This window comes from Pristis pectinata, chromosome 4, assembly GCF_009764475.1.
Source record: "Pristis pectinata isolate sPriPec2 chromosome 4, sPriPec2.1.pri, whole genome shotgun sequence".
Lineage (NCBI taxonomy): Eukaryota > Metazoa > Chordata > Chondrichthyes > Rhinopristiformes > Pristidae > Pristis > Pristis pectinata.
The window spans coordinates 111,679,567-111,693,595 of NC_067408.1; the positions used below are offsets into that span (position 1 = coordinate 111,679,567).

The window sequence follows — 14,029 nt, forward strand, 5'->3', positions numbered from 1 at the left end:
CATGTTAAAAAATTGAAAGAATTAGGTATTGTTTATCTCCCCCCTCCACGACGAACAAGATTAGAAATCAAATGAGAATGAGCTATAAACGTAAAGTGGGTTGAGGAAAAGACAAGATGCTAAACATCTCTGGAATACTGATCCTTGCCAAGGAACCGAGCCAACAGCAAAGGAACCAGTCAACTACAAAAAGGTAACTGAAGTGTGACGTGGGGGAAAGAAACAAAGAACGCATGTACATCCCACGTGACAAGCCTAATCTCTATGATTCAAGAACGTTTTCAGTAAAACATTTTCAGGCATTCCACTTGGGCAGGGATGCGAAACAATGCTAGCTTCTACAAATCTACCATTAATGGCAGCTTAGAATTCCTAGGGGGAACAAAAAAGGAAAAATCCTGCAGGTATTTTTCAAGGAGACAGTACCAATCCTGCAGAAGAACAGAGAAGTTTTGTAGATGTCCAGGTAAGCAAATAATCGGGATCATGCAAGAACAAAATGTAGACAAAATAAATTTTAGATAAGGAATTTATAGAAAGAGGCACTGAGGCTTGAAAAATCGAGAGAAAAAGAAAATGGACCCAGTAGAGAATGAGTGTCAGGGCATATCAAGGGATGAATAAAGGAAAGGGAGCATATGGTAGGTATAGAGAACTGAAAACAGGCAAGACCTTTCAGAAGTATAGAAAGAAAAGTATAAATGTATAGAAAGAGGGCAAAACAAGGGGCACAAAATATCACCTGGCCAAGATCAAGGATAAACCCAATGCATTTTAGAAGTACATTATGGGAGAGAGGGTGAGAATATGGCCCATTATGAACCAATGTGTCTGTGTACATGGACCCAGAAGGCATAGGTGAGGTCTTAAATAGTTCTCATCTGTATTCACTGAGGATGTTGGAGAATTCTTAGAAATTTGGGGGCAGAGGGGGTGGGTGTGGGAAAAAGAAAGGTTAAATGCCACAATACATGACAAAGGAGGTACTAAATGTCTTAGCAGGCTTGAAGGTGGATAATTCCTCAGCAGGTGATGAGATCTACTTTACGCTGCAATGGGAGGTAAGGGAAGAGATTGCTGGGCCCTGAAAGGGGTTTTTAAACCTTGCAGACCAGAGGTGAGATACCAGATGACAGGAGGACAGTCATACCAGAGGGATGGAGAGTGTCACTTATGACTAGAGACTGGGTAAGCTTTTTTCCCTTTGTGTGGAGGTGCCAGATTGTGGTATACAAAATTACAAAGGACAGAGATAGGATAGATAGTAGGAAACCTTTCTCCAGAGCAAAAGTGTCTAAAGCTAAAGGGCATAGGTTTAAAGTAAGGAGTAAGAGGATTAGAGGGGATCTGAGGAGGAAATTTTTCCACTCAGAATGGTTGTGGTTTGGAACACACAGCCCCAGTGGGTGGTGGAGCCAGGTACTCTCATAACATTTAAGTATCTAGATGAGCACATGAATCACCAAGGTGTGGAAGGCTAAGACCAAGTGCCGGTAAATGGGATTAGTACAGATGGCCACATGACGGCTGGCAGAACGTGACAGACTGAAGGGCCCGTTTCTGTGCTATGTTACTATGACACAATGGCTGGCATTGCATACTGGTTTTCAAATGAAATTTTAAAACCTCAACTGGGCCAATGTTTCTTAGCTTTTTCATAAACCCTACCTGCTAGCAGGCCTATTTTTTCTGACATCATATTCCCAAAATTAATTTGAATGCTGCACTCTGAGCCTTTGAAGCTGCAAAGTGTTTGAAGCTGTAATGGAGACAAATCACCGTCTCAGGTCAGTTATAAATTTGAACATCTGCCAAAAATCTGAGATCGAGATTAAACATATCTATCGTTTGGGATATTTGTCTGCAGAACCTCTTTCCCTTCTAGGAAAGAAAAAGGAAACCAAATTTCACCTCAGAGAAAAACTGTGTAGTGAACCTTGAGGCAAAATTGTCTCATACCATTTGATTTACAAACTAAATAACTGGGCTTGGAGATAACATTACACGACTTACTCAATACCTTTAGCAATATGCAGGCTTATTTGTTTTTTTTAAGTCACTTGAGCTCTCTTGCCCCCGAAACAAATTTGGGTCTGGTGCTTTCCTTCAACACCAGAAAACCAGGGGTAAAGGGGGATCTATTGGCCACATTCTGGATTGTTTACATTTAATGGCACATTCCTACTGTGCATGAGTGCACTTTGTTGTGACAGCTTCGTTCAGTAAAATATGGAACTTTGTTATTTGCTAGTCAATTCTATCAATCACAACTTGTATGGATGAGTCATTGAGTCAGAGTTATACAGCACAGAAACAGGCCCTTGGGCCAATCTGGTCCATGCCAACCAAGATGCCCCATCCAAGCCTGTCCCATTTGCCAGCATTTGGCCCTTAGCCTTCTGAACCTTTCCAATCCATGTACCTGTCCAACTCTCTTTTAAATGTTGTTATTATACCTGCCTCAACCACTTCCTCTGGCAGCTCAATCCACATAGATAGTACCATTTATGTAAAAAAAAGTTGCCCTTCAAGTTCATTTAAGTCTTTCCCCTCTCACCTTAAACCTATGCCCTCTAGTTCTCAATTCGCCAACACTGGGAAAATGACAGAGTACATTCACCCTATCAATGACCTTCATGAGTTATGGTAGACTGGAATATATTGTATCACTTCTCCATTATGCTTCCAACAACCATGGTGTTATATGGACCCATTGTCAAAGACAAATGAAGAATAGCTCTACTGCATGGACAGGGCATTGCATGCAAGTGTTTCTCAACACATACACATTCATGCACACACTTGCACGAGAGGGCCAAGGGTTAGAGGAAATATTGAAGGACATTCTCAAAAGGCGCTTTGAAGAATTATAGCATCCTCAATGACCTGTGCAAATCCTGAGCTCATGGTTGCTTAAAATGGAGAAGAACATTGCTCTGTGATTGAGAAACTCAAGAACATGTGTCAAATAAATAGTAGAGGAGAGAGCCAAGTACCTCGTTACCCACATTGGGCTTCATCAGCCACCTCTTTACCCAGAGGGACTGTCTAATGAGAATGTGCAACATATTTAAGGACCATACTGGTAATAAACCTTATCTGAAGAGTATTGTTTATCTTCTAAAGATAACGCTCAAAATTAAGAGTCATTTATAAGGAGATTTTAAATCATGAAGCAGGCATACTATGAAACCCATGCATTAAACACTTAAATATTTAAATTTATTTGCATTTAGTGATGTGGCTAAAACTAGCAGTGGTGCATTTTTGTTCACATCTCATTCCTGTTGCCAAAGAAACTGAATGAGGTTGTTGAGTAATTTCCAGAGACTAAGGAGGCAACCATTTAGTTTGGGAACAGTCAAGTAGATAAATTGGGTAGGGGTAGGTTTCCTTTCTTGAAGAACACTAGTTGGACTTTTTAAAAAATATATTGATATATTTATTTTAAAGAGGTCAAACTAGAATAAGATCCAAATTATTAATTCAATATCACAACCATTGTAGAAAGGACAACATGATGGTGCATTCGTTAGTGTTGCTGCCTCACAGCTCTAGGGACCTGGAATAAGCATAGCAAATTTTCACAAGGTAAGAATAGGGTAAGGCAAAAAACTAAAACAAAATGGCAATGTATAGATGTTGTAATGTTCAACAACAGTCTTTAGATGTAACTTGATTAAAAACTGACCATTCACTATCAAATGAAGTACCGAAAATATCCAAAACAAAAACACTGGAAGACTGGAAGAAGATAAGTGGTCAATGTTTTAAGTCAGAGACCTTTCATCAGAAAATATCTGAACTTTGAGGGAGAATTGGGTAGTAGGTACAGGACGAAGAACTTGGATCTGCCACAAGTTGCCAATTTTAAGGCTACACTAAAGTTATTGAGCAACAGGTACAAACTGTCTAGTTACACACTAGCAACATGCAACCCAAAGAGTGCCAGAGGTGCCCAGTCCTCAGTGAGAATTAGTTAGCTGCACAAGGTCACTTTATTCTGGTTTAGTCGTTATCGTAACATTGAAATTTCTTCTAAGCCAGCCGAGATGCTTACTTTATCTGGACCGCAGGAAAGGATGAACAATTTGGGTTTAGTATTATTTGAACCACTATGTAAAATGGATTCGAAAACTTGGCTTGTTAAATGTACAATTGTACATCTTTGAAGATTCCAAATGAACTGTATTTTGGATTCAGCCAATTTTCCTCATTTGAAAAAAAACTCTGCATTCCTGTATTTAAATGCATATTTTACTACTCTGTGATGGTTTAATACCCACTGTGAATGGAACTATCTAGCAAGATAATGTCAGCAGTTGAAATTATATTAAAAGGGGATTTAAAATACTGCATGCATTCTTAAGTATAGTAGCTGAGTATCAGCTACAAGTGTATTGGGATTCTTAAGGTCAATCTCTAATGGGGTTTACAAGTGATTAAAGATTAATTGCGATGAATAGAACTAACTATGGGTTAACTGTAACTGTTCAGTTAAATGTTTTTTGTGTTTTGGTGCTTGGATCTTCAATATTTTTAATGCATTCATTTTTAATCAATTTTTAAATTATAGCACAGGATTGTGGAACAGTAACATCATATTTGCAAAGTGGACGGGTTTCTAATCAATGACGTGATCAGTACACAGACTGGGAAGAGCAGCAGACCACGGATTGATCCCAGACTCTTAGAGGCAGCTGTGTGGGGATGGCAGCAGAACTACAGCCAGGCAGGATCTGGGTACAATTGAATAAATGAGTGGAAGTGAATGATAGGATTCATTGGACAATAGAGAAAAGAATCACCGGAAGAGGACGCAGATGAATAAAACTAAACATGGACGTATCTAACGACGGCCGCAGAGAATGCCAGTGGTATGTTAGATGAGGGCTGCTCCTGTATTCTATATATCCAGGGCAGAAACTGGGCAAATATCAAAAGACAAAGTTTCCTGTGAAGAAAAGCAGCAATGATAATATGTTGAATGATGCAGACTAATTTAGGGTCTCTCAAATTTGAAGGTTAATCACTAGATGTTAATGAATTAAGGAAAATGCATCTCAAGCTTATTGGAGTATGTCAACACAAGTGGAAAAATGATCAAGTCAAAGGAAGACTTGTACGATTAAGCCAAGGCTCTAACTGCTATAAATACAATGGGCACACATTGGAAATGACCCTGTATCCTTGACTTCTCCACATTAGCATTTTGATATCAGACACTTCTTTCTGAAAGTGAAGTCTTCTACTGACTGTTCAAGTGAAGGTTAGTTCGCTACATCTACATATATGTAGATTAAGTATTTTAGCTGGGTCATGTTATGTCCTTGAATGGACAGATTAACATATTCACTCAGTGCTGCCTAAAGAATCAAGTTACTTTAAAATGTTATAGTTTGAGCACTGAGACACACTTTGAAACCACCAAAATGTGGCGCTACTTTGGGGGGAAAAAAAAGTCGGTGGCCCATTTTCCCAGTAGCCTTATGTTCAAGTGACTGGGGTACGAGAGCAGGGACATGGAACAAGTAGTCTAATATTGCAAGCCCAATATCACAAGTTTCCAAATGCACTTTCTATTGTCAATGTTGCACCTTTGCTCACGTCATCTGTCATTACTACAGCATGAAATCTTCATTTCTCAACCACTACCCATACTGTCACTCTTAAGATTTTAACCTGGTTTATATAAGGGAATGGTAGCATCATGGTTAAGTTATCACACTAGCAGCCAGAGTTCTGGACCATGAGCAGGCTGGAGAATTTAAATTCAAGAACTGAATTTGGAGATGAAAAAACAAGTCCTAGTAAGAGTAAACATGATTTTCATTAAAAACTGAAGTCTTTCAGGGAAAGAAATCTGTAATCTTTAGCCAATCTGGTTGCTTGGGCAAGAGGCAATTAGGGAAGGACAATAAATGCCAATGATATCCACATTCAATGGACAAATAAAGTTCTCATCTGTCCAGAAAGCCAGGTTCACACAAGTTAATGCCAAACAGGATTCGAGCAACAAGTAGATATTCATCTCTTCACAAATGGATCACTTCAGGACTGTTTCATAAATATCAATTACATTAACTAATACATCCCTTTGGAAATTTCTTCCATTTCAAAAGCACTGAAGGGACAATCTACTGTAAAGCAATATTCTTTCAAGCCTGCAGTTTTCCTCATATGATCAGAAATGAGATTTGTAACAAAAAAAACATTGGGCTCAATTCTGGCACAAGACAGCCACAGTGGTTTCCAAGTAGCGATATATCCCTAGCCTGACAAAGGAGCCAAAAAAAGGGATGGACAAGCTGCCACGGTAACTGGAATTCTGATGTTATAGCAACACACACAAAATGTGCTGGAGGAACTCAGCAGGTCAGGCAGCATCTATGGAGAGAAATGAACAGTCGACATTTCGGGTCGAGACCTTCCATCAGGACGAAAAGGGCAGAAACCAGACTAAGGTAGTTGGGTGAGGAGCACACACTTATGTTATAGGACCCATTTTGCATTACTGCAATTTTCAGAATTTCTGGTGATTTTACCTTGACACATTATCAATAAGGTTACTATCAGATTAAATTCAGCTCAAAATAATTAAAATTCCCCATCACAACTCACATGGAATAAGGAAAGAATTCTCAACAAAAAAAAGAGCTTTATTAACAAGGAAACCAACACACACACACACACACACACACACACACACACACACACACACACACACACACACACAGAGGCAAGGGCTGGAATGTCTCATTTACAAACAGGACAATGCTTTAAGGGCTCCTTTGTTTGCATGAGGGAGAGTAGCTCGGGGCAGGAATTAGCTCTTCTAAATAGTATACATAACAACCCTTCTGCTGAAACACTTGATAGGGAAGAGGCCAGGACTGACATGGGGAAAAAGATCAAGGAAACATATGGTATAGATCAAACCCAGCAGGGATTTGAGAAAAATCAGACAGGGGGAATGTTAATTTAGTACATTAATAGTACTAGTATTCAAAAAATTCTATCGGGCAAGAAATATTACAGATTTGTCAGAGTGAGGTGACACTCACTATAAATGTTAACGTACTCGCTCTTAGTGCAGAAAATTTAAGAAATGTTGGGTTGCACTTAGTTCTGTGTCACTGAATTATTAATCAGATAGCTTTCGAACAAAGAGAAAGCATGTGTGGGTTTGTGAGAGAATTAAGTATCCAATTCAGTTGATATTTTGGCCCCAGTCATGCTACAGAGTAATAAGATATGAGGCAGTGAAGGGAATCATCTGAGTACAAGGACCTGCAATCTGTCACAATTTCGATGCCTAAGAATGCAAATTCAGCTGAAAATGCTTTGGCCCACAGTGTTTGTGGATGGAAGTGAAATACCTGCACACATACAAACGTGAACAGCCTCCAATCTTCTCTCCTTTTGCTCCCATTCAAGATGTTTCTCCCCCTGGCCGACGATTCTTAACGCTAAGATATTAGACTCTTTAAAGAAACATACCTTTATATTTTCAATGTTCTCTTATTGAGCAGAAGTGAAAACACACCCAGCATGGGAACAGTAGGATGGTTACATTCAGGTAAAGTGTTTATCTTTTGTCAAATAATGCTATTGGATTGATACATCTGATTTTAAATTTGTACCTAATTAACATCTGCATAGGGCAATTTCCTATTGACTTTGGTGTGCTGTAGTACTGCACTCTGCAACACTTTGGATACATCCTTGCAAAGGATTCACGTAAATTTTTTGCTCTTTTCCAGATCTAGTAATGACCCAATTTCAAAAATTAGGAAGATTAGCAAGATCCGACAGCAACGTGATCTCAGTATCTTGTGAATTATCTATTTACCCCCTCTCCTACATGTGGAAACATTTAAATGGGAGACTTCTGTGGACGTGGAAGCATTGAATGCATTTAGAAGATTAGTCCTTGAAGTTAACTGGTCCACCCAGCCAGACTTAATGAGCCAACAACACACATTACATGTTGCCAAGCTCAAAGAGAAATGTCACGAAAGCAGAAGTAATCCTGAGTGATAGAGCAAATGGCCACATACACAACAATCACTGATTAAGAATTAATCTTAGTAAGTGATACTTTAGATTCTCAAAAAATTTGTGTGATCCTGCAGTGAGGGCAACGGTTTTTTAAAAAAAAGTGGGTGGTAGATATATGGAACCAGCTGCCAGAGGAAGTAGTTGAGGCAGGTACATTAGATACATTTAAATATGTGGACAGGTATATGGATGACGAGAGCTTAGAGGTACATGGGTCGAGTGCTGGGAAATGGGATTAGCTTGAATATACATCTTGGTTGGCATGGATACACAAGGGCCAAAGGGCTTTTTTTCTGTGCTGTAGAACTCTGTGACTATGTCAATAAAAAGGTAGCATACACCTGCTTGTGGTTCTGTAACCCTTGAAGTTCATAAATATGAATAGTTTACCTTGTATATAATTACCTAACAGCACACGTGCTTTCTACTTTCTAAACAGGCAGGCCATCTCGTGCAGCCTTCTGGCAACAACTTATTTTAGTCATGGAGTTGTACAGCACTGGAACAGGCCATTCGGCCCACCATCAACCATTTGAGTGAGCTGACTAATTGTCATGGATTGTACAAATTCACTGGGGCAGTCAGCAACTCCAACGTGAAATTTAAAGCTTGAAGCTTATAAAAGATAAACATTCAGATATTTCACACAGAAAGTGCACATTATTCAAAATGACTCTAAGGAAGACCATTAACACTGATGTCAGGAATTATTTCTTTTAAAATTAGTTCAACATTTATAGATAGATAGATCCACGTCATGTTGATAAATCTGTAATATTCAGGAAATTTAGAAGTTAGACAAGCATTGAGAAAAAAGATCAGCTAGCAAACTCTGTACTTTGCATTTGAAGGCATGTCAGTTTAAATTTACCAAAAAAAAAAATCACCTTTTCAAATTCTGTACTTTTAAGTTCTTAAGAGTGATTATATTTTTCTAGGGTAAAATGACCGATGACAGTCTCCAAGAGAAATGGAAAAGGCACCAATTATTATGCTCAAATCGTCAGGGCAATGAAACTCCATCAAACACTTAAGCCTGGACTCTAGAAAGTGTGATTTCCCAAGAGGTCCTTTATCAAATCATAATTTTCAAATTTCCACCCTTTGGAATTAATTCACACTCACCTTTAATTGAATGGGGACTTTTAGCTAAACAGATGGAAGTCTCTACCCCAGCACACACTCAAAATGAAATTGCTAAGCTTAAAAAAACATTGGGCTAAAATTTGCATCAACATTGAGGGTCATCATTATAAAGGAGGAACAACTCTCAGGAACCTGAGTTTCTCAAATGCACAGTTAAAATGTGGAAATTCAGAAATTGGTGTTATACCATCTCCTGTTGTCCCTTAGGGGCAACTGCTGCGGTCTTTGCTAAGAAGTTAGAATCAGGTTAATTCAAGAGATTTTCAACTTTGAAGAAAACCATTCTTGCTGTAAAAACACACTGAAAATGTTATTCTTTTTTAGAAATCTAATTTTAAAACAAAGCACCAACAATTACTGAATAACCTCTCAGGCCTTGAAAATTGCACGTGTATGTGGAATGGCAGGCCTTTAGAATAAGTATTTGAAGATATTTGCGTTTTTAAGCTTTGATAATTCAGCTTCTACCTCAGTGTTCCAACTTTATTTCACCCTCTGCAAACAAAGTCAAAAATGAATCATTTTTGTTCCCATTGAAGCCCTTCTGTAAACACTGCAAACAAAGTCAAAAGGTTTTTGCCATCTGCATTGTTCCATCAGTATTCTTCAGTCTGACTGGCTACTCACCCAGCTTGGTGAATTCACTGCTCCCAGATGCCACATACCTGGTACCACTTTGTAACTGACTTCAAAAGGGAAAACTAATGAGACAGACATTGCTGAACCTTTGTTGAAAGATTTCTCCTCTGTTAGCAGTGGAATGCTGACTGCAGAATCTGGATCAGATTCAGAAGGCTATACCTGCACTATTGGGACTGTGCAGTTTAAAACCAAAATGTTAGATATTCATTTCCTACAATAATTTGTTTGACGATCATCAACATTTTCAAATTAAGAAATTTAAAAAAACATGTTTGTGGTTATATTTTTAAAGAAACTGGAAGAAACTGAGATGCACCAATATAACACTTAAAAGGCTGGTAAATTAATATCCGCTGTTACTGTGTTTTTGAAACAGTGGAAAACAGGAAAGGATTTAATGAAGCTGTCGTGCTAGTGCTGAAAGTCAGACTGTGTTATCCATACCAAATCTTTTACTGTGGCAATAGGACTGTAATATGTGCTTCAAAGCAGCACAGAAATGTTCAGCAGTTTACAAGAGTATAATTTCACCTAATCACTTATGTACATTTGTGAGGTTTGCATTGCAATTTCCTTTTGTCTCTTCACATTCCAAATTCTATCCAGCTGGTCATCTAATCAAAGCTAGTTGCTACAATTGCACTTAGCTTTTCAAGCAGAGTTAAGCTCTCCCAAGTACTTTGAAGAGTATGCATACATATCAAATCTCAATGCACAACATGTTAAGGAAATGGAGAAAATCTTTAGCAACCTAGTAATAATTTGACAAGTTCCAAGCCTAAGCAAGCAGAGAGTTTTGAAGCATGTAAGCCAAGTTAGGACAGACAGAAAGCAGTTAGTGCACAGCAATTAAATGGGTTAAGAAGAAAACAGCTTGTGTAAATTTCACTGCAGGAATTAACTTGGCAAGTTGCAGCACTTGCCCTACAGCTAGACAGCAGAGAGACTGGTTGAGGCTTTCAGTGCTGAGCGACACAGAAAGACTGCAATCAGCTGGAGGTTTCACTTACTGACGCTGTTACAGACGGACAAACAGTACTCCTTGGAGTCAAAATTGTTTCTGTTCCCTCCGCAGCCTCCATAAATGAACTGTGCACATTTTCCTTCACTGATGTCAAAGTACCATCGAGGCATCATAGCATGGCAAGGCCCAGTTTCCGCTTGCTCAGAACAAACTTCTGAATGTGAAAGATGCGAGGATTTTAATCAGGAGAGGAAAACAAATTTACAAGAAAAACTTTGCTTTAAGCCCAGAGCAAATCAAGTGAATTTGCTTTAGAAACCTTGATAACTCAATTCTATTTCAGATACCTTTGATATCTTAGTAGCTTTGAATCATTGATTGAAACCCTTGTAAAATAGAGTGCTTTAAGTTCACTAACAGTTTGGTTCAGTGGCCAATCGAATGGATAATGCTGTGTAAAGAAAGTCTCCTTTGAAGTCACAACTGGAATGAATGGTTCAATGGGTTAGAACACAATGAATTTCTGTGCCCTGGGTTTTGCAATGGTTTCACTTAAAAAGATTTTGGACTTATCTACTCATCTAGATTAGGAGACGGCTACAAAGAATTGTGTGATGTTAAATTAGCAGTTTTACTAAACTGGGCATTAGCTGACTAATAATTTCCCTGCTTTGTGGTAGTGCCCGACTACTGCAAAAAGGAACCAGACTGATGATTTGTTGGTAAGGAGAAAATAAATGCACGGCACCACTATTCTGCTAGCACAACTTATAATTTTCTTCTCTCCCCCCCAACTCCCGAAGTCACATGAGATTAGAAGTTCTTGTCAGGGTATAGAAGCATTGTTTTTCCTCTTTCATTTATGAGATGTGGGGCTTCGTGGCAAGGCCAGGAATTCTCGACTGTACTTAATTACCCCCAGGAAAGGGGGGCGGGGGTGGGGGGAACTGCATTTTTGAACTGCTACAGTCCTTGAGTACAGGCTGAGAGCTTGGAGGTGCTGTCAAAATAGTCTTGGCAACTACCTGCAATGCCTTATATGAATGTCACACAACGCAGCCATACATGTGGGGCTGTGGAGGGATTAAAATTTTGGGGTGTTGGATGGGTTGCTGATCAAGTCTTTATTCTAGTCCATAATGCATTGCTAAAATGATCATCCTTCCTGTCACCCAGATAGTGAACATCTAAAGATCATTCACAGCTGTATGACCACAGCCCATCTGGGAATAAGAAAATTAAATCCTGGATGACAGCATTCCTTATTCTTGGCTGGAATCAGCTTATCCTCACTTGCTGCCTAGATGAGTAGCTCATTTACCAGCAAGACTGCTGCATCAACTATCAAGACTTGGGTAGAAAATTCATGGCACTCACTAATACATTTATCATTTCTTCAGATTTACCAAATTAAACTGGAAGAACCAACTTTGAAAGTTACTGAGGTTTACTTCTAGTAAATTCTTACATGGTTCATATACTTAATGGCTCAAATAATTACATGCTGCATCTCAAAGCATCGAGGATGTTTATTTGACTGCACAAATCCCTCCAAATCTATTACAAGGCTTTGTTTTGGCAGAGCAATGCGATTTTCCTGTTGGTACTAGTTTAAAAACTGAATGCCCAGCTGCCTTAGAGCCAGTGAGCAAGTTAATGAGTTTTGCTGAAGTGTTTCAGCAAGAATGTCACGTTCCTTTCCCATCAGATATAGTCTGCCGTCGGCTCTACTCCTGTAAAACAAACGTACCAGGTTTGCCGACAAGTGAGCAGAAGGCTCTGGCAAGTGAAAGGTAAGCCGGGGGCAATGTCATTAACAGGCCTATTCATGCAGGTCTGCGAGTACCAAAGTGTTAAGACAATATTCGACTATGATGCTGCCCCTTCAGAGCTACACAAACTCAAGTTCTGATCCATTCATATGATCTAATGCTTAAGGTTATGGAATCTGTTGATTTATTTCTCACAAATATTGTTCTCCCCCACCATCCGCCCCCCCTCCCAATTTTCTGAGGAGGTAACCCACTCCAGCACCATGGCAACACTTCGTTTGCCTGTCATGTGCTCTGGTTGTCGTGTGATTCTGGAAAGCACCACATTAAATGCAAGTCTTAAAACCTTGCACAAGATTATCTTACACTTACGTAGGGAGGCTGGTAACTATCCTTAAAAATGTATTATTACACGGTACTTTCAATAGGTTATCAAATTAGGAGAAAAAAATTTGTCACCTTGCAAACAGCTTGGAGGTATTGAAATTGGTTACTGTACAACTACTCCATACTGACTAAAACCTTTTAAACAAGTAGATTGATAACAGAACTCAGTTTTTCCAATGTGCAAGGAGTTTGTACGTTCTCCCCGTGTCTGTGTGGGTTTCCTCCCACAATCCAAAGACGTACAGGTTAGGAGCTGTGGACATGCTATGTTGGTGCCAGAAGAGTGGCGACACTTGCGGGCTGCTCCCAGTACTTTCTCAGTAACGCAAAAAGACGCGTTTCACTGTGTGTTTCGATGTATGTGACTAATAAATATCTTATCTTCACATCAAGCAGTGTATTTAATTCTAAGGGCAACTTCACAGATGGACAAACTGAACCAAAGGCAGGTAGTTTTTTTTTTCCATCTGTTTCCTTCTTTTTAAATGTTTAAAAATAATTTTGGACCTAGCTCAGTAGTTTAAACATTAAATGTGGAGGAGTAGAATTCCATCTTGTTGCTTTGGAGATTACCATCTTAAAACTGTTAATTTTAAAATTCAAAGTATGATGCAATCTGATTTGTGGTTGTCCTTAATACATTTTGCTCAAAAACAGCAATAGCAGGGAGAGGCAAAGGAAGGCTGCAGAGCCTGCTGTACATGCTCAATAAATTTTAGTGCTGCTGCCTGCCACCAGCTGGAGTTTTAATAGTTATTCCACTTAGAGAAGCTTTATGAGCAACTGCACAAGAAGCTGGAAATTTCATCAGGTCAGGGGCTTGTAAAGGTCATTTTAACAATGGAAAAAAAAAATCAGTGTCCAGATGTACTTTCATCTTGTTGTGCAGCTTTTAATTGTAGCTTCAATTGCAATATGCACTGTTCAAGGGATTCAACAATTCAGTGGAGACTTCCAGCCAACAATATCCAGAACTGAGCAAAAATCCATCCTTTCCTGCTGCAGAATGCATTTCTTTTTTATGCTTTGTTTTTCATGTTTATACCTTCAGTTATTT

At 39.0% G+C, this 14,029-nt stretch overlaps 1 protein-coding gene across 4 annotated transcripts in view; it reads right to left on the reverse strand.

Annotated features, from left to right (window-relative positions):
- LOC127569394 (amyloid-beta precursor protein-like) overlaps window positions 1-14,029 on the reverse strand; it is a 145,469-nt gene that overhangs the window by 29,086 nt on the left and 102,354 nt on the right. For 2 of the 4 annotated variants that reach the window (XM_052013996.1, XM_052013995.1), the window contains exon 7: window positions 10,860-11,027. The exons of the other annotated variants lie outside the window; for them this stretch is intronic. In XM_052013996.1, coding sequence (XP_051869956.1) covers window positions 10,860-11,027 — 168 coding nt within the window. The remainder of the gene's footprint in view (window positions 1-10,859; window positions 11,028-14,029) is intronic. 4 annotated transcript variants of the gene reach the window in all.